The sequence below is a fragment of the Oryzias latipes genome, chromosome 10 (genome assembly GCF_002234675.1).
Source record: "Oryzias latipes chromosome 10, ASM223467v1".
NCBI lineage: Eukaryota > Metazoa > Chordata > Actinopteri > Beloniformes > Adrianichthyidae > Oryzias > Oryzias latipes.
This window is the reverse complement of record NC_019868.2, coordinates 17,941,345-17,962,383: the sequence shown is the minus strand read 5'-3', so window position 1 is coordinate 17,962,383 and position 21,039 is coordinate 17,941,345. Positions and strand designations below refer to the sequence as shown.

The following is a 21,039-nucleotide window of genomic DNA, read 5'->3' as shown; positions in this document are numbered from 1 at the left end:
TCTGCTTTGACTTTTTATTGGCTTCATCCCATCAAAACTGGAGCAAACAGAAGAAATGATTGATAGATGACAAATATGTAGATTTTGATTCTTAAAAATTCTTTTTAAAAAAAAAAAAAAAAAAAAAAAAATCGCTGAATTTTCTGTTTATATTTTTCTTTGTTTGTTTCTGCAAAAACTGTGCAAATCATGCAAGAAAACTATGTTGTGTTTTTGATTAGAAGCATGGTCATTAAGAACTGTCCTTAATGGGCTGGTTGTAGTTTGAAACTTCAATGAGATTACTGTCAGGATCTCGGAAATACAGAGAAGTGATGGCTCCCACCGCCCCACTCCTCTCGACAGGACCCTCTTCGATCTCAACTCCACACGTCTGGAAAAGACAAAAATAAAAATAAAAAATAAAGGGGGGAGAGAAAAGTTTAACTTGTTTCGCTTTTGTGCGTACGTTTTTAAACCCAAACTGATAAATTGATAAAGTCGTCAAAAAGCACCTTCAGATGAGCAGCTACTGCAGTCAGAGGGGTTGTGGTGATTAGGCAAAGGTCGGCTGAGCCTGCAGTTGGTTGCTTTGCTTTTGGTTCAAATTCTTGACCCAACTGGTGAAGGTTGAACTTCTGCTGCCCAAAACTAAGAGCTTTGCGGTTTCCCTGAGAATTAAAAAATAAAAGAAAAAATAAAATATAGAGGGTCTAATATTGGCTGCAGCTGATGTGCTGTCAAAGCCTGCCATCTAGTGGTCACTTCTGACATTTTCTTTAAGACAAAGCAGTTCTCCTCATAAAAATAATAGATTGGTAAAATAAATAAAACACAACGAATGTCAAATTATCTGACTGATCTTTAGCTAAACATACCTTGAAGGTGACTTCTTCCATGCCCAGGACTGAGGTATAAAAGTTGATAGTCTTGGGGATGCTTTTCACCGTTAACACCAAATGATCCACGTGACTCACTTTAACCGGACTCTTTGATTTGAATCTCACAAATCGATGGGCCTGAATAGGAACAACCTACACAAAACACGACAAATACGCTCAAAACAAACTCATTGATTGAATTGGAAGCGTTGCTCTGAAGTTTAAGCTCAACAGCGACACTCTGTGGCGAATGTGCGCCACGTTCCATTAACCTAAGACAAAGGTCGCTTCTGAATAAATAACTAAACGTTTTTTGTTTTTGTTTTTTACTAATATTTATTTAGTTAGTTTTAAAACTAAAGTTGTCTGTAACAACTTTCAACTGTTGTCTCGCTTTAATCATCTTCATGCAAAAGCACACTAGAAACACTTCGATGTTGAAATAAAACAAGCGGAAATACAATTGTTAGATGAAAAAATGAGAAGATTAGATTAGTAACCTGCAAAACGTTTCTGTAAAAATGCGACAAATTGCTTGCAGCTGTCCGGAGCGCCATTCTTGCGGCAGAGTGCTGTAGTCTGGCTCTGACTTCCGTGTTTCTTTTCTGCCTGCTAAGCAACCGAGCTAGGCCAGGGTTAGCTTAACACGCATCTTTTTTTTTTCGTCTTCTTGTAACTCAAAGTTTTATCTAAACGTTTAAAAAAATGAAAAACTACAAGTGTAAAATGAATTAGACTTATATAAATACACTATAAATGAAGCCATTACTTAAGTATTTCACTCAGGAGTCGATTGCATTCTGGGATATGTAGTGAATAACATTCTTGCAGCTGATGGGTACCGGGTAAACAGAAACTGCTTTTCCATTACCCTTACTATTACCAGATTAATCTTTTTAAACAAAAATGAAAAACTGTAATCCCATAAACTAAGCTATGAAATGAAAAAGAAAGACTGCATACCTGTAGAGTTATTTCAAAGCATAGCAACATGTTTAATTCAGCGATTAGTTTCATTTGAATCCCAGTTAACATACTGCACTGGGTGGGACACAGAACAAGGTCAAACCTAAACTTGACCCAAGTGAAAACATACATTTCAATAACATGTTTTTTTTTTATATATATACTCAGCAAAATCCTGCATTCAAACATTATGTCCCAAAAAAGGGAAATAATAAATGTGTCTAAAACATCAAAAACAGAAAAAATGAAAGGTGTCATTGATATCTTTCCTTTTTTATTATTATTTTTTTTAGCCAGTTAATCCACTGGGCTAATAAAGTCTGAAAAAGTCTAAGAAAAACTAAACACATACTGTAAAAGACAAAATAAGTCTTCGTTTAAGGTTTTAGTCATACACAAGTTTTTTTTTTTAAACAACAGTATACATATTTATATTGTGGTTTGTACTTTCCTGTCTTGTATTGCACACAAGTTGGTAGCATTTGCTCATGAAGCATTCAAACGGCCACCATGAGCAAATGTCTTTATACTGAAGAATATAAGCAAAATAAAATAAAAATAATCAAAGTGTACAAATGTGACAGTCAAACATTTTTGAATAATACATAAAGCAGGAATTTGTACAATTAAGATCAAACTAGATTGACTCAGTCCTGGTCTTTATAAGAGTTAAATGAACATTTCTTCAATTGCCAGCAGCTAAAAGATTAAATTCACAAAGGTGGAAATAGCTGTTTATGATCTGGGGCACAAAAGCCACTATTTACTTTCTATTATCATGCAAGTTAATATATGACCAAGTAGGGAAATCCCAAACTTGATAGCAACACGCTTTACCAATATTGAAACATCTTTTATTTCTTTTGTATCCTTGTTGTGAACAAGACAATTGAAAGGAATTGAAAACCGGATTTGTTTTCCCCTGACGGATAAGGAGAGAAGGGTTTGGAAAGGGAGGAGGGAGTTTACAAATGATCAGTTCATCCCACAGCGTTTGGAAAACCTCTACACAGACTGTGCTACATACTTCGACACCATCGGATTCAATCAGTCAGAGGCTTTCCCTGCAGCACGAGACCATTCACATTCCCAAACCGAGTGATGCAAAGCAGGGTTCAAACCGTTTTTGTACAAGCTTATTTACAGCTTCCATTCTGACCTGGGAAAATTGCGCCAACATTCAAATCATTAAGGTAAAATTGGAGATTAAATACAAAATTAAAATATTGCATGTGTAAATTAGTTGTAGGCGAGCAGCACTTCTGAACAGAGGGTCAATTATGGGATACTGGTTCTGCTTTTGTGCATGGTGTGATGACCAGAATGTGTTTAACTCAAAACTAAAAACACTTGACTTTAAAAAAAAAAAAAAAAAAAGACTTCCTGTCTTGATACTTAGTACCAAAAAAAAGGCTGACCTTATGATTAGTTGACTGATATAAAGGAATATAGTCAAACATTGAAGAAATGTGTATTGAACATTTTATAACAGGTTGAGAAAAACAAAAAAACAGGAGCAGTTCTTCAGTTAGACCACACTTTCTCGGTTGGCTGACACCAGGACGGCCCGGCGGCAGATGGGGCAGGTGGAGTTTTCAGAGAGCCAGCGATCTATGCAGTGCACGTGATATTCATGAGAGCATGGGAGCTTGCGAAGCTTGTTGCCCTCTGCGTATTCCGTGATGCAGACACTACAGGTCTTCAAAGCATCGCTCTCCCCGAAGTTGCGCATAGAAAGGTTGTCGATCTGTTCTTTGGTCAGCCCCTGAGGCTGGTCCTCATCGTCATCATTCAATAGAAAGAAGTGAGCAAGCCGTAGGAAGGGCAGGGAGCTGGGCTCCTCTAAGCTAATGGGCGGCCGGGGGCGAGGCCGGCCGCCAGACGCCGGTTGACCAGCAGCGAGGCCCTCATCCGCATCAGCCTCCACTGTCCTTCCCCTAACTCCAGCAGCAACCGGCTGTTCGTCCACGTCAGCAGAGTCAGTGTTATTCACATCTGGATTATTAAGGGTTTCAGAGTCTGCAGGCGTGCCAGCAGCACGGTTTGAATCCGAGGAGTCAGAGTCTGAATCCATGAGGTAGCCAAGCTCGCCAAAGCCCGTCATGATCTGCCGAATCATAGACTGAAGAGCCATTGATGTTGCCTCTCCTAAACCTGCGTCAGAGATTCTTCGGATGGGGATTCGAATGGTGCTAACGTAGGTCCTCACGCCAGCGCGCTCGGAGCGCGAGAAAGTCCTGCGAAATCCACCGCGCTCGCTCTCGTAAAGAAACGTGTTGTTCGAGTTCTGTGAGCGTGAGCGAGTGCGGCTGGCGATGCTGTCCCTCTGACGATATTCACCGGGGCGCACGCGCCGCACCTGTAGATCAAGCATTATGGTGGGAGGGCGGCGCCCCGCTGCACCGCCTTCACCAGCTTCCCCACCTTCACCCCCAGCAGTTTCTCCTTCCTGAGACCCAGCATTTGGGGACTCTGGGACGGGTTCAGCAGGAGCTCTGGGTGGCCAAACGTCCCCTTCAGCAAAGTTCTGACGTGAAAGAATATGCTGTCGAGTCCGAGAGCTGCCCTCCACTGGAGGCACAGTGGGAGTATTTGAGGAAGAACTCGAGCTTTGAGAACTGTAATCATGTCTCGGAATTGGAATGCCATCAAGCTGATCCAAGCTGAGAGGGGACCGGCTCCTAGCAAGGCGGGCACGAGTTCTGCGTGGTTCTGGGCTGCGGCTGCGAGCTCTTCTCTGTCCTCTACGTGGAGAAGAACAAGGAGGGGGTTGAACAGGAGGAGGCGGTGGAGGCGGCGGCGTTGGTGGACTGGAAGGCTCCTCTACAACCTGATGTGAAACTACTTCATCTACTTCAGGCTCTGGCTCCACAAGGACGGCCAATTCCTCAACAACTGGTTCTTCCACCACTTCTGCTTCCATGGGAACCTGTGCTTCAGGTTCGACAGACACATCTTGACCTTCAGCAGGCTGTTCTGGAGGCTCTTGCTCCGCTTCAGCAGCCGCCTGCTGCTCAGCCAGATTGCGGTTCACACTAATTTCCAGGCTGAAGCGAAAATCGCCACTGTTTGGATTGGTCTGGCTCACAGCCCTCCATGACTGGTTCCCGCGATGACCGGTTCTGGTTGTGTTGCCTGTGCGTCGCACTGTGTTCAGCCAATCAAGAAGGCTATCCCCACCTGGAGGATCCTCAGAGCTCTCTGGTTGTTCTGGGAAACAAAACAAAACAAAAAATTTCAATCTGACAGAAAGTTTTAAAGCAACAAAAAAAGAGAAAAAAAACAATACCTACCAACTGGTTCTTCAGTACTCTCAGTAGCAGGGTTGTTACTCTGCTGTTCCGGACCACCTTTGATCTGCTGAAGACGACTAATCAGCTCATCCTCTGTGACCTCTCCTGCAATATAAATGAGAGAAAATTAAGACCAAGACATTTCTATTTTCTTGAAAATCCTTGGATTAGTTTTTTTTTTACCAAAGACCATCTGGGAAAACAAAAATAATAGCTTCATTCTTCTACAATAAAAAGGTTTAATGAGCTTAAAGAAATGAAGTCCTATTTGATTGCTTGAAATAAACCATTTCAAATCAAAAAAAAAAAAAAGTCACCTGGGACATGTTCAAGCTACAGAATTGATTTTGTATTTTATGAAATATTCCTACCAAAAAGGAACTCATGTCAAGTGTCGTACTCTCCTCACTGTTGTGTTGTCTTTGAACACATCAACAGAAGAGCAGGAAAAGCCTCCAGACTTACCAGGGCAAGTCAATCTCCATCTATTGCCTTCCCCTCTAAGTTGAAGGATACCCCATTAAAGGTCCAAACTTACTTTCCCCCTCTCACTCTGAGGACAGACAGAGACTGGACATCTCCAACTGCTCGCTGACTGTTGCATTTCGAGCATACTCAGGAATGCAAACACATTAAAAAGAGGAATGCCATTAAATGCCCTTAAAACAAAACAAGTATGTAACATTCAACTAAGATCTGTGTTTATAAATGCCAAATTCATCTTGTGAGTCTTGACTATACAAAATGATACCTACATTACATTTGTAAACACTCACTCTAAGAAAAATTGTGTTTTTGGTGTTTCTTTTCATGTTTTTGTAGCATTTTTTTCACGAGGGTGGATACAGTACAAATAATTTAAAATTAATACTTCCTCTCCATTTTTTTTATTCAAATCAGTGAGAATAAGGAGCAGACAAAAAAATGCAATTTGAAAAAGCTTGTGGTTGTTAGGTAAACTCTATAATCGTATGGCCACATGCTCTGTTTTATTGTTATACAGATCCATGTACGGCTTCATTCTCCTCATTTGAGCTGGCATCTGACTCAAAACTGTATGGCAGGCTAACTCCATCATTTTTTATCCACAATAACGTTAATTTGGGGTTGTAAGCTAGCGGGAAAGCACATAAACAAAGGGATGATGGAAAATTAAGGCAGCCTCACTCCATGCCAACAGTCTAATGAAATCGTCTTAAAAAAAAAACGACTGGTTTTTATGTTTGTTTTTTTGCCTAAGAACCATATAATCATAATTGAAAGACCACTAGGAACGCTTTTATAATAGAGCAAAAGAAGTCCGGATGGGGACTTTAAAAGCTTACATAGTTGTTCTACAGATGTCATAACTAATAAAGAGGCAGGGGATACAAAGTAATACTGAATTATTATAACATTTGTAAGTCTTTATCAATTGAATGTAGTAATATTAAATAATAAGTGAGGTTGTAACATCCAAGTGACTGATATGATAATTTATTGTGGTTTTACTAATGACAACATTGCCAAGAGGATTAAGTTTATAAAGACACAAAAGATCAAGAGATGCAAGTGCTACACACCGTTAAAAATGTACACGACGAAAAGCAAATGTAAAATTTATTATGATAATTATAATTTTCATTCATCTGTACCTGGATTGCCTAAAAGATTGTTGTCTCTCATTAGCCGATAGTCTTCCTCACTGAGGTTGTTGACAAACTGGTAGAAGGCCTCCTCTCTGTCCAGGCGATCCAGCTGCCTCCTGCGCTGTGACTCAGGCTGGTCACTGCCACCCTGTTCGACACCGTCAGACCCTTCCATGATGCGCAGGGGTGATCAGCGGGATGGTTTCGAACTAACAGCAAGATTCTGCTGCCGCAGAACAGAGTAGGTTTCCGTTAGTGACTTCCCTCTGCCGAAAGCCTCGTGGTGTTTTTTTCCCCTTAAAAACCACGCAGACAAGTCTAAATACCACTTGTGCTACCGTTAAACGAGAAAAGAACAAATCTAAGAAACATCATTGTAAATGTTGACGTTGCAGCTACTCTAAAGCCAATACGGCACATTTACCATAATGACAGGCAATATTTACACAACAAAAGCAGTCTGAATCTGATTTTCTCCTCACTCAAATAGTTCAGTTTCGATCCCATTTACACGCACAGCTGCCAGTCAACAAAAAACAAAAGCCTAATACCGCAAACCCCGTGTCTTTACGTCAACAAAAAGACAGTACGTTGGTCAAAGTCGAGATAAAAACAAAATGGCATCGTACATTTTAGCCAGCCTAGCAACCAATTAGCATTGGGTTGGGTTGCTAACCACATTACTACAATTAAAAGGGGCCAACATATGTTGTGAAGGATCACCATAGAGTTAAATCGTTAAATTTAAATAGGTCCATACATTTTTTATGTTTTTAAAATAGAATAAACCCCAACTATAAGATGACAAACAAGCTAACCTTGTTAGCTAGTCGGCTACTTAACTTCTAGGCTACTGGCTACTTAGCGTGCTTCCAAGTGTTTCTTTAACATATCCAAAGTTTTTTTTCTTAACCAAGTTCATTTTTACTTTTTGTCTAGAAGCTAAAAATAAATATTAGACATTAATGACGTTTTTTGCGGTGTATTTACTATATCGACCAGTAGTTACATGTACATTTAGCTAATAGCATCACCAGAAGCTAACACAGCAAGCGACGTCAACCGGTGACGTTAGCAATCAGAACGAGCTCAAACATTCAGTATGAATACAATTAATAGAATGTAATGTGTGACAAAATAATATTACCTGTAGGATGTTGATAGTAGACGTGTGATGAAAGGAAACCGTCCTTAGATTAATATTCTCTTAAAATTGATTGGGTTAACCGAAAGCGATCTCAGGATTCCATTTTCTTTCTTGTAGGAAAGCTGAAACGATCTTCCGGAAATGGACCATGACGCCAGTGTCCTGAGTTTGATCTTCCGGGTTCAATAAAGCTTTGCGTATTGGCAACGTAGTAATATAGGACAGCGTTTTATCATTTTTGCCAATACGATAAATTAACTGCTGTAAGTAAAATGTAAAATATATATATGTGTATATATATATATATATAATATGTAGGCTACATACTTAGGTACATATTTGGAATAAATAATTATATGCAGTGTTGCACAAGGAGATGCCTGGAAGTCAAAAAACGGGGATTTAAATTACAATGTAGTCACTCAATAGACAATGAATGGATGTTTCTAGCATGGGTGTTTGTTTTTTTTGTTGTTGTTGTTTTGTTGTTGTTTTTTTGTTCCTTAAGCATCTGAATGCAAGTGTACAAACAAGAAATGCATTTCATGAACCAAAACATTCGTTCAGGAAGTAAAAGAATGCCTAATAGGAGCACACAAAATCCCCATTAGTCATATCACTCATGCTTTCCCTTATGGATATACAAAAGTCTCCCCTTTAACCCTTTCCCCTTGCAACTGCTTAAGAACGAAGATAGAAATAACATTTCTGAAAGCTTTGCATGTTCACAATCACAAACCACAAATACTGATGTAATAAATACTATGTATTAATTTAAAAAAATGGGGAAACCAACCTCTCATTTAGGCCTACTGCATTTAATGGAGCAACTGATTAAATTTGCATAACAATTATTACATGTTTTATTTCTGCTGTGCTAGTTTTGTGCTGCAAGCATACTGTCATCTTTTTGTTTATTTATTTATTTATTTATTTATTTATTTTTTGTCAATAGATGGGCTTTCAACAGTTTCCACGTCACATGAAACTTTAACAGCTTGCAATAAAATGCAAAAACAGTTGCTTGTAATTAACAGAAAAATTCAGTTCAAACTTGTTAAAGGGTTTCTGTGCCTTGCAATGCATGAAGAATGCAGTGCTTTTCATTTTTTATTTTTCGAGAGCAACAAAGTGGCAAAAACGAGACTAGTGCTGACAAAAAAACAAAAAAAACAAACAACATTAGTACTTCTCTTTGAAGACATACTTAACAGGATCGAATGGGGATAATTAGGCCCCACATTTAACAAACTCTAACTTAAAGTCATTGAATATTATGCCATAAAACTATTTAGATAACTTGATCCTCAGCCAGAATTTTCTTTTTAAACACTGGGCCTACTCTAAAGCTATATCAAATTGAAGATCGATTGTCAAGAAAAAAATTTAGGGCGTCTAAATGTCTTTGCTTGTTGGAAAAGATCATTTAAAAATCCCTTTTGCAGTCCACGTCCAGGAAGCAAGGGGTCACTGAGGGTCCTCAAACACCTGCCCCTTTTTCCCAGGTGCCCGTTTTGTCAAAGGTGTTTTTTGTCCATTTACATATGTGAAAGCCTTTCCGACACGTTAATTTACCACCCATCAATTAATAATAACTCATAAAAACGAAAAAGATCAATTTAGAACTTTTGATGAACATGCCCCTCCCTCACATACACCAGGCAGCCCCAGCCCACCCCTTCACGCGCTGAAGCAGAGCTGGAGTGCAGCGCGCTATACAAGTAGGCAGGAAATTGAAATGTCCCGCAGATCTTTCACTTAGTTTCTATTTTGTTGGGCTGGTTGACCCCATGACCTCGGGCGCGCGACTGCGGTGTCGGCTGACGGCCGCGGAGCGAGTACGGTGGCTGAAGTGAGCGCGCGCTCCACGACTGATTGTCTTGTCTATGTTTTAGGTGAGCAGGTGGAGGATGGTTTCCAGGTATCTGCTCCTGCATAGTTTATGTGCATCGGATTTTTAGTGAATTCCTCTGGGTTTATATTAATGTGCTGACAGGCCTCGTGAGGAGTAGAGGTTGACAGAGAGGAAAAAGGAGCTGAATGAGGCTAAAGGCAGAGGATCCAGAACCAACAGCAAAGAGACCACCAGCATGAACCACTTGTTTATTTTTCTATTCAATCTTTTTTTTTTAATAACCATTCAATTTTCATTAGTGTTTTTCAGGGTTAATATAATTTTGTATTGGTTTTAAGGTTTTTTTTGTTTGTTTGTTTAAACTTTCAGGCTTTTTCTAGTCTGGATTTACTTGTTTCAGTTTTTAATGTTTTTTAAGTTTTCATTTTTACCATTTTAAGTTTTATTTCTTTTTCAGTAAAATAAAATGTTTTACTACTATCAGGTTACTAGTTTTAGTTTTTAGTTTAGTTTTAGTTAAGTCTAACAACCTTGGTGTCGACAAGTATGGCTAATAAAATAACAGATGAATGTAAAAGCAAAAGTGTGCTTTGTTCTCAGATTGAGGAGAGTGAAAGGTCAGGCGAGGTAGGAGAGAAGGAGGATGATGATGTTCCACTGAAACAGGGAGATTGATGGAAACTGCACGTGTCAAACTCCAGGCCTCAAGAGCCGGAGTCCTGCATTTTTTCTAACTAACCTGCCATTGAAGCTCCTCAATGGCTAAACACACCTGATCCAGGTAATCAACAGCAGATGAGGCAGGATTTCTGAAAAAAACAGCAGGAGGCCAGCCCTCAAGGCCTGGAGTTTGACACCCCTGAAGGAGACACAGGCTGAAGAAAAAGAAGCAGATGGAGTTAAAGTCAACAGAGAAGAAACAGCTGGTCAGGAGATGGGGACAGGAACCAGTGAGAGGCCATGCCCAAACGTACTTGGACTAACACACCCAAATGACCCCGTCCAAGTCCGGTCATTTCACATTGAATATGAAAATGTCTTTATTCAAATCAAACCACAGATATGTTAGACACTGAAGGAAGGTCCTCCATACCTTCAACAGCGGATGCAATGATCACTCTAAGAATATTAGCTTTAATTATGCATGGAGATGACCTGTCCAATCTTTGAGGCGACTGCAACTGCATCTGATGCACTGAAGTAGGAAGATGTAGACTTAACAGCAGTAAATAAAATTGTTGATGGGTTTTGCAGAGGCTGGTCCTTGGCCGAACAGAAGAAGATTTGATAGTGTATGGACAGGCCTCAAAGAAAGCTTGATCAGTAGACCTTGACCTCCTCATATAAGGTTCCAGAACAAGCCAGAAGAAGAAAAGTCCAGCCAAGTTGAAGCTTGTTGCTACAGCAGCTACAAGCAACCATGCTTTGGCTATCTTGGAGAAATACTACAAGGCTAAAATATGGGCTGCTATAAAACAGTCTGCTCTCCTGAAATTGTCGTCAAAAGTGTTAAATTTGTGCTCCACACGCCCCTTTTCAAAACTTCAGCACCCGCCCCTCCAAAGGTTTCGGCACGTCCCTGTCGTCCAGCCGTTTCTGCATTTAAAGCTAACACTGTGTCTACCAATGCTGGAACTGTACACCTCATTACCAAAATCAATTAATGTCCTATTAACTCGTAGCTTCTTTATTTCATTTAAAGTTTATTCTGCTTATTTTTTTTGTTTGATTGAATATATACCGTAACTTAACAACCTACGGGATTAGATTTCTATATCTGGACTCAAATATCCTGCTGCAGTTTCAACTGTTCCCTTCACTTTTCTATTTTGTCCAAAAGAAAATGGCCAGCTTTTAGTAAAAGAAAAAAATTAAACCTTTCTAATAGTTTAAAAAAGACATTTTCCACTCAGACAGGCTACTATTTTTTCTATTTAAAAGGTTAAAACTGTGCTACCTCTGATAAACTTTGATGCTGAAGTGTGTGCACCAAAAAGTCTGCTACATCTTTGATTTTAAGAATTCTCCTTACTACTATAGTCAACATAGGTTTATAAACATTAAAATATATATGTGCAGTAATATTCAAAGTACTCTGTTTAAATGATCTAATCAAAATACACGTTAGAACTAGAAAAATGTTAATAAAGTGGTAATGTGCATTGGACTATAGTAGCATCTATTGAAAATTTTACATCAAAATATCATGTGTATCAAAGCTGTTATTACAAAGTATGTAAATTCCCAAAAAAGTGTCATATTTTAATAGCTGATGATCTTTACAAACCGGCAGTCGTATAAAATAAGACGTGTGATTTGAGGTTGGCTCACTTTATAAAAATGTTTTGTTTTCTTGGTAATGATTAACAAAGAAAGACAAGGTGCAAACAACTGTCTTCTCAATGGAACCGCCTGTCTGTGCAGTTTAAGCTTGTACTGGGAAAACAAGGGTCTCATTTAATAACCACAGGTGTATCTGATCTGTTCCATTAGACATTCCATCTTATAATTTGCTCTCTCCGTTATCTGCTACGGGTGACTAAAGAACGAAAACAATACTAATACCAGCTGACAATTTTAGAGGCATACATCACAGGATCTGTTTATGGTGCGAGACTTCGTCTCAAGCTCCAATTAAGCATGCCAGAATGAGTTGCAGTGTGGACCACAGCCGCCTTAGCTCAGAGTTATGGATGAGCAGTCACTCCAGCAAAGCCTGACCCTGAGTGCTAATTAGATTTGACATTAGAATAACATGAGCCAAAACCAGACTTGTAAAAGAAATTAAAGTGACTTTCCTCTAAGAATCTTTCAATGTTACAAACACGGTTGGACTAATTGGAGATATTAAGGTGGTTTTAAGCTCGCACAGTTCATGGCGCAAAATCTCAGATTAGTTCTTTCCATATTTTTTTTATGACAGCAGTTTAGATGGAGGGAGATTACTAATCCTGTCCACACACTTAATAAGATTTGAAGTTAAAATATTTCTATCACCTTCATTTATAGCCTTTTTCTTAGAAATTAGGCAGAAAAAAACTTTTTTTTTTGCATAAAATGTTATGGATATACTGATACCATGCACACCTGGCAACAGAAGCAGAAGCAGTAAGTGGGTGGTAGAAAACACAGCCTAGATCTCTTCAGAAAGCAGCATTCAAAATCTTATTTTAATTTGTATATTTACTCCATAAACATTATTACAAAACTCAGCAAGTTACCAATATTACATTATCACCATACAGGCTTGATCACAAATATTTAAAACCTTTGCAACAGTTACAACAAAAAACCAAAAAGAAAAGAAAAGGAAAAAAACAAAACAAAAATAATACTCAAATAATTTACATGAAAATCTATAAAACAGCAAATTGTTCACAAATTATATTTTTTCCAAGTTTTTTTTTTCTTTTTCTTTGCTTAATTGTGTTTTTGCACAGTAACACAACACTCCCACAACAAAATCATGGTCTTATTACAAAACTCCCAACAAAATGTAAATATTTCTAGTTTTCTGTCAATACTTTCATATTTTGGTTTTTAAAACCAGAAACTTGTCACTGTAGAATCCTTTTCCACTGCCCACAGAGGTGCATAAAAGGTTACTCACACACACAAATACTTCACAGCACTTTCTAAGAAAAATATACACTTACAAAATATGTTACAAATTGGCACACAAAAAATATACAAGATTTTGTAGTGTCAAGAGTTCATTAAGATTCCTTCAGGTAACAACTCTAGACAGTATATATAAAGCTCGATAATCTTTTAATGAAAAGAGCGAACAAAATTCCAATCAGTGTCAAAGAATCATGAAGTGAATACATCAAACATAACATTATAATATACATTCATAAAGAGGGTTAGGTACCTAATCTAATTTGCATTTCTTTTTTTTTCTTCTGGGAAAGAAAAAACAAAACAAAAGGAAATAAGAATGTATATATATATATATATATATATATATATATATATATATATATATATATATATATATATATATATATATATATATATATATATATATATATATATATATATATATATATATAAATAAAGAAATAAAGAAGAAAAGAAACATTTCACTTTCTTAGCACCATTAACATGAGGCAGCTTAACAGTGGCACATTTTAGAAACAAAAAGAAAAAAGATAGAATTGATAAACTATGAACTCAGAGAAGTACATTCAATTTGACAATAGGCAGAAACGAGAGAAGGCAGACTAAAATGGGCCTGCAGCCCATGTGAAGCTTCCCATCAGCAGCTTGTCTTGGTCCTAACCCTGATACACTATAGGAAAAAAACAAAACAAAATAAACAACGGATCATGGCAAAAAAAGTGGAATAAAGCGACACAGAAAGATTGATTGTGATTCCTGCCTTAAATATGCAAGCAATCACTTACTAAAACCTGTGTGTTAGGAATTGCCATACCCTGGGGGTGATAAGGTCTGAAGCTAATCAATTAAATTGCCAGCAAATCTTCATGCAGTCCCATGTAACCACTGCCAAAAATCCCATTATTGTTTGCAAAACAGAGAACATGTAGACCCTGTTTTTTAAGGGCACACATGAAAAAAATGGTCTTCTGTAACTGCTTGATTGGCTCTGCATTCCTCCTGAAATCCCTTTAAGCTTATAAAATCTAAAGATTTTATAACTGATTGAACATGATTGTATGATCTTTTTTTTTTAATGGATTTCGGATGTTTTATATCAGCTCTGAGGTAGTGAATGAGCCCAAAGTAACTTATAATGTAGGGAATTCACTGCATTAGATAATACCCATATACATTTATAAATATGTAGTTTTCTTCCATTTGTGCAGTTCTTTTGTGGCCTTAAATATATTTTCTGCTTTCAGAATAAAGTTCAGAATGGGGCAACATTAAAACCCAAACCAATACAAAATGTAAATGAAACAGCTCAATTGGGACATCATGTGAAGAGTCAACCCAAAAAACAAACAAATACGAGAGGTGCAACTCAGAAAGTAAGGCAATGTTAAGAAATGAATTACATAACCATGTCAATAAAAATTCAAATGTTTCAGGCAAGATAGAATGCAAAGACATGCGTTTCCTTCATTTACAAGACTACTGGTTCCATTTGTACTGAAAACTGCTTTTTTTAATATTCACAGTTACTGCAAAAAAAATTGTCTGTTCTCCGCTGATGCACGCATCAGATTTATAGACGCAATCAATTCCTCTTAATTTTCCAGTACAAATAGCTATCTCGTGAGGCACAGCCCCAAGTGACAAGTGACTCCCTTGCTTTACCCTCAGCCATGTTCGCTCCACTAAAGGTGGTCCAGAAAAAGGGAGCCGATGATAACATCTTACATTTTTTCCCTCCATCCCCTTCCTTTACAGTGGGCTTCAGAGCCCATCTTCCCTTTGCCTCTCTTTTGTTGCTTCTCAGTGCCAGGCAATGTTGAGGTAAACGGAATTTGGCAAGCAAAGCAAGGGGTGGGTGGGACACGAAGAGAATTCAGTCATACAGATTTGGTTTAGAGAGTGGTGGCGTACCACTGCCAGCTGTTGGTGCCTTTCATCAGAGTAGAGAGGAAAAAGTCTCAAAAAAAAAGAAAAAAAATTAAGAAACAGAATTCCTGTAGTTGCAAGTCTCTGTGAGGAGCCTCCAACCCGAGCAGCCAATATTTCCCAATGGATAGAAAAGAGGAACAGCCAATATTCACACATATATAAGAGGTCATTTACACAGCATTGTTACTTTTGGCACATTGATTTTAAGATTATAATCATCTTTTTTTATGCAAATATTGCATGTCCCTGTACAACAACATTGACAAAAATACTCTGAGGGTGGAGCTTTTATGAATTTGCAAGGCGTAAAAATGTTAATTTAGATCATCAGTTCATCTCCAGAAGGAAAAAGAAATGCTCGATAAAAGGGAATGGGGGAGTTATTCCAACCTTAAGAACAGGAGGGAAACAATAGCAAAAAAAAACAAAAAAAAAAACACAAAAAAAACGTCTGATATGTCATCAATACAAAATGGTCCCATCTTGTGTGTTTAAGATGTCTTGGATTTAAACAGGGCTCAATAACTGTAGATTTCCCTCTTGAAATGAGCCAGGCAGTGTATGAAGGACAGCAACAACAGGACATCCATATTCTGCATACAAAAAACAGATGAGGAGAGGGAAGGGGGGTTGCGTAGATGTCACTTAATGCATTTGTGTATATAGCTACATCTTTAGGGGGGGGAAGAGGGGAAAGAAAGATAGAATACAGGAGAGCTTGTTCTGCTGGGAAAATACAAAACAAAGTTCGTCAAAAAGGCGACAAGAGCTGTTTTTCAAAGCTCATCCTCTTTTTTTTTTCTTATTTGACAAAAGTAAATGCAAAAAAAAAAACGACCATTAGAAGAATAAACGAAGCAGAAACAACAAAAGCAAGAAAAAAATGCAGCCATGGTCATTTCCAATCTCAATCAAGCTTGACACAATCACTCAATAGGTAGTTTGCAAAGTACAAGAAGTTTTTCATGCAGATATTAATTTCCTCCTCAGGGGTGTTAAAAAGGAAGTGGGAGTAGTCGGGGGAAACGTAGCACTCATGCAGCTCTGGCATTGCGTCAGTGTAGGTATGCTTGGGAGGGAGGGCTGAGCAGGTAGTGGGGTGGGGGAGTGAGAAGGGGGTCACATTAGCAGCTGATAACAAAATATTACCTCAGTTTCTCAAAAGAAGTCATCAGTGCTATGTCCTTATTTGGGTCTCTCTCAGCTCGCTTCCCCTTCAACGTCTCAATCCGAGGGAACTTTGCACTGGTCTTGTGGCGGTATAGCTTTTTGTGCGCGGGCCCTGGGTTAATAAAGTTTGGTTTGTCAAACATGTTACAGCCCAATGCTAGCTGAGGGAACAAGGGATGCGAGGGGTTGAATTTGGCCTGGTTTTTCACTCCCTTTCCCCCGGGCTTCCTGCCTCTGCCAGCCCCCGTCAGTACGGCTCCTTTTTTCTTCAGGTCGGCCTCTGTTCCTGCCAAGATTTTGAGGGTCTTAAGGTTGAGGCTGTTGGCCTCCGAGGGCATGCAGGCCTCAGACATGGGATTCCACAGTGGCTCGATAGAGGCCATCATAAACCTTTGGACCTCGGCCATGCCAGAGACAATGTTGGACAGAATGTTGGAAGGCTCCTCAAACTCTCTCTGGTCATCCCCTACCAGGCTGTTACTCTCAGACCAGCCAGTGCCAGACCAGTCCCCAGTACTGCTACTGTCAGTCAGGCCTGTGCCACAACCACCTGCCTGGTTCTTTGCTGCCTTCCCTTCTAACATGGCCTTTATCTTTTTGGTGGACCGAGAGTTCTGCTTAGGGGTTTTGACCTTTTCGGACTTGGGAGCTCTGGGGGCCCGGGCTTTCTTTGGACTCTGTCCTGCGGTTGTCTGTTTGCAACTGCTTTTCCTCTTTGACTTTATGCTTTTTGCACCATCCAACATGTCACTGGCCTGGCTGTCAAACTTGTCTTTCTTGTCCAAACCTGCAACTTCTTGACTGTTAAAGCTGTGCAGTGGGAACTGACCGTCCTCCACTATGTATGCATTTGTTGTGCGCTCCTGTTGCTGTATGGCCTCACAGTTCCACTTCACCTCCATGTTACAGTCCACAGTCATTTCGTTTGCATCCTGGTATTCTCCAACATTTCCCGCCATCTTCATCTCACGCCCCACCACCTGTGGGGACAGGTTGGGGGTCTCAGGAGGGGACAACTCTGACAGCGACGAGTGTCTGAACTTGTCAGGAGTGAAGTTGGAGATATCCAGCAAGTCAGAGGACTCCCTGAGTGGCGTGAGGGCATCTACACTCTGCTGAATCACCAGTTTGGGACTGCAGTGAGTTAAGAAGCCGTCCCGGCCCTCTTCTTCGCCCTCCCGCTCACAAGACTTGAGGCTGAGAGAACTATAATTGCTGGAGGAGGCTGACAGAGAGCCCACTGAGTCATAACTGATGAGCCTACCATTGTCTGTGCTCAGGGACCCTCTCTGGTATTGCACCTGGCCCTCCACACAGGCAGACTGACACACTTGCAGATCAGCCCCAGGCTGGAGCCCCGCCTCAGTCAGGTAGCTCTTCTCATAAAGCAGCCTGTCAGCCTCCGGGCTCAGCTGGCTGTAGTTAGATACTGGCAGGTTGTCATTCAGGGGCACCGCAGCTGGGAAGTTGTTGGGTAAGATGGGAGTGTCGGGGGTCTCGGGCCCAAAGCTTTGGCTGTGATTTGCACACAGTTGTTGGTGCCACATCTGGGGGAAGCTGGGGCAGTTCTGCGGTGACTGCTGGAGCTCTGACTCAGATGGAGGAGAGAGGACGCAGCTCTGAGCAAGTTGCAGAGAAGAAAACTGTTTCTCCTCCAGGGACAGCCCCAGAGGATACTGCTGCCTAGAGGACTGCTGCGGGAAGTAGGAGATAGCTGCTCCACTGGAGGAGTCTGTGGCATCTAACAGGGTCTGCAGGTAGCCTCCAGGGATAACAGGGACACCTGTCTCCACCTCCTCTGAGGAGGTTGCTTTGTCAGGAGAGCAGGTGGATGAAACAAAGGGGAATTTTTCCTCAGATGCCTGAGTGGTGGTGGCATTGTCAGAGAAATTGGGTTTAGCTGTGGTTGAACTAATGCCTCCCTGTTCTAACCCCGCAGTAGGGTCCTCAATCTGTGCCGCAGAGACGCAGGCATCCGCTTCATTTGTCACGCTCCTCCCCTCCTCTCCTTCTGCCTCTTTCATTTTCTTGCTCCTCAGCCTGGCTTCGCTTTTGAATTTCCTTATCCTGAATGTTTTATTTCCTCCCAATCTTCTCCCCTCCCTTTCCTCCCTCTCCTGGGAGCGGCTCTTTGCCGTGACTGTGTGTGTGATGGAGTTTGTGTCTAATGTGACGGGGAGGCCTGGGGCCGCTATTATTCCTCTTACTGTGGGGGTGGTCTCCTCTTTAGTGACACTTCCTTGGCCCTGATCAGAGAGGGGAGAGTTCTGTGCTGTTGCTGATTGCTCCACAGTGTGAATCCTCTGAACCTTAAGCCTGTTTGCAATCTTGTATTTCCTTTTGGGATGACTAGAATTGAAAGGCCGATGATGGCGTCCGTTTAGATGAAAACCGCGTTGTTGTTTATCTCTTGCAGCCAGCTTAAACTGTTCCTGCCTTTCTCTTTGCTTCTCTTGCCAGAAAGCCTTCAGAGGAGCCAGTGTCTCATATTTGCCCACAGTGTCTGCATTTAAGCTCACAGTCGAATCCACCGGGTCCAGCTTGCCCAGTTTCACCGACATGAGTCTTTCTCCTTTAAACCTGTTGATGATGATGTACTTGATGACCACAGGTGGCTCTTTGCGGCAGGATTTTCGCCGCTTTTTAGGGCACCAATCCACGTCCTCCTCTTCTTTCTGCCCAGAGGGCGGTTTCTCCTTTTTCTCAGCATTCTTTTCACTCTCGAGCGAATCAACGTCATATAGATAATCGTCGCTGTATCGAACCTTCCTCTTGGAGCGTAGGCCATAATTGAGAGGGTTTGATGGGCTAAGAAATCTTTTCGAGGGACCCTTTTTGAACCTGCCCTCTTGCAGCGTGTCTGAGGAGGAGCCAGTGCAGGAGCTGTCATCGCTGAACTCCCCTGACTCCTCCGTGGAGTTGAAGTCTATTAGGTAGCTGACTTTGGAGGTGGACATCGGGGAGCCTTGAGAGTCATCGAGTGAGCCACTGCAATCTGCGGGTTTCACCTCCTGTGCTGTCACCATGATGAGCTCGTCAGCTTTGGGCTGCAGACCCTCAGTGCTCCTCTTCAAGACAGGGGCTCCGTCCTCTTTCTTGGCACAGTTGGTCAGGACACTGGGGAAGAAGTTAAACTGCGTCTCCTCCTGAAGCACATTTGTCTTTTCTCTCATGTTGTCCTGGAAGGACTCGTAACGAATCTTCAGCGAGCACACGTCACTGCTTAGCGTTGAATCATCATCTTCATCATCAAAGAGATTGTCAACATCCTCCTCAGAGAAAAGATTGACCGACAGTTCATTCTTGGAGCAAAGGTCCAGCAGCTCCATCTTACTCTCGCTGATAAAGGACTCAAAGTAGCCCCAGTCCTGACCCGCATTCGCCAGCAGGGCCTCTTCTCCACTGACTTTGTCTAGTAACAGTCCCTCATACAGGTTCTTAGCCGTGGCATCATCTTCTGGGTCTTCACAGTCCACTGTTGCTTTGTTGCCATCTGCTCTCTTGCACTCACTGGAGGTTTTGGGCAGGGGAAAGCTGAGTAGCTGGTCAGAGAGGAGCTGTTCCCCATAGTGACTGGTTGTCTCCCCTGCATGGCTCAGGCACTGGATGCTGATGTTGTTGATGTCCGAGTAGTCTTCTCGGCTTACATCTCCTATCCGAACACTTAGTCCGGGGTCTGTGTTGGGGTTGGGGTCATGGGATGGGTTTTGGATGGCAGTAGCATCCGAAGCGTCACGGGTTTCGATGTAACAGCCAAGGCAGTTTCTTGTTGGCTGAAGAAGACATTCCTCTGTCAGAGCGGACACGGGGCCAGGCTCCATCATTGTCGATGACAGGGGCAGGGAGACAGGCAGTGCAGGGGGGGGTTTCTTTGCGTCTCCTGCTGGACTCCAGGTGCTTACAGTCAGGTCGGGAAGCGACGTGGAAGAGTGGAGGAGATGGGGGACTACAGATGGAGCATCATCAGAGGCGGGGCAGGGGGCCACTGTCAGGCAGAGAGAGGGGTCTGTGCCAACAGGCAGGCGAAGGGATGCTGATGTAGGAGTGGTCCTCTGGCGTGTTATGCAGGCCCGCTGCAAAGTCTCTGCGGCAGGAGGAGGCGAGGAGGATGGAGGGAGAGCAGCATTGACGAGTCCGCACAGACTCAGATCACCACTCTGCTCACATACCCCTGCAGGGAGAAGGAAAAGCTTTCAGCTCTTTAAAATTAACATTGTTTTATGTTGTAGTCACATTGTTCTACCCTGCTCAAATGCACTTATTGTCAATTAACCCCCCGGAGCTCTAAATGTCATTCTGTGATTCCAGTCTTAAACACTACCAACGCACAGTTGATATTCAAACTTAAACGCCCCTTCTCTGAGATGATGAACAAGAGGTAGCACAAGTTAATACAACGATGAAGAGCTAAAAGAAAAACACATTTTTATACACTTTTTATACAATTGTAACAAAAATAGGCTTCAGTATAATAGTTTAAAAGCCATATTGTTAACCTGTATGTCATTTAAATGAAGACTTTAAACATTAAAAATTGGTGCTTTTGTGCTTTGTTACTCTGCCTGTG

At 41.1% G+C, this 21,039-nt stretch overlaps 3 protein-coding genes across 6 annotated transcripts in view; all 3 read right to left on the bottom strand.

Annotated features, from left to right (window-relative positions):
* On the bottom strand, window positions 1-1,646 carry glod5 (glyoxalase domain containing 5). The gene is made up of 4 exons (XM_004073349.3): window positions 1,361-1,646; window positions 858-1,013; window positions 495-650; window positions 1-373 (listed from the first exon to the last, which is right to left on the bottom strand). Exons 1-4 carry the CDS (start codon window positions 1,415-1,417, stop codon window positions 233-235), a joined length of 510 nt encoding a protein of 169 aa, XP_004073397.1. The 5' UTR covers window positions 1,418-1,646; the 3' UTR covers window positions 1-232.
* A 184-nt stretch (window positions 1,647-1,830) lies between these two features.
* On the bottom strand, window positions 1,831-8,050 carry rlim (ring finger protein, LIM domain interacting). Of its 3 annotated transcripts, none has more exons than XM_023959254.1 (4): window positions 7,895-8,050; window positions 6,754-7,043; window positions 5,120-5,224; window positions 1,831-5,036 (listed from the first exon to the last, which is right to left on the bottom strand). In XM_023959254.1, exons 2-4 carry the CDS (start codon window positions 6,920-6,922, stop codon window positions 3,355-3,357), a joined length of 1,956 nt encoding a protein of 651 aa, XP_023815022.1. In that variant the 5' UTR covers window positions 6,923-7,043; window positions 7,895-8,050; the 3' UTR covers window positions 1,831-3,354. The 3 variants fall into 3 exon arrangements, with proteins under 3 accessions (XP_023815022.1, XP_011478592.1, XP_011478591.1); XM_011480290.3 differs by having other exon boundaries at window positions 6,754-6,973; XM_011480289.3 differs by having other exon boundaries at window positions 6,754-6,970.
* Window positions 8,051-14,449: 6,399 nt separating this feature from the next.
* The window catches only part of nexmif (neurite extension and migration factor), a 68,970-nt gene continuing 62,380 nt past the window's right edge, over window positions 14,450-21,039 (bottom strand). Inside the window, exons 3-4 of one of the 2 annotated variants that reach the window (XM_023959251.1) lie at window positions 16,452-20,643; window positions 14,450-15,895 (exon numbers count right to left, since the gene is read on the bottom strand). In XM_023959251.1, coding sequence (XP_023815019.1) covers window positions 15,694-15,895; window positions 16,452-20,643 — 4,394 coding nt within the window. In that variant the 3' untranslated portion in view covers window positions 14,450-15,693. Of the gene's footprint in view, window positions 20,644-21,039 lie in introns of both variants that reach the window. The other variant, XM_023959253.1, reaches the window with a different exon arrangement.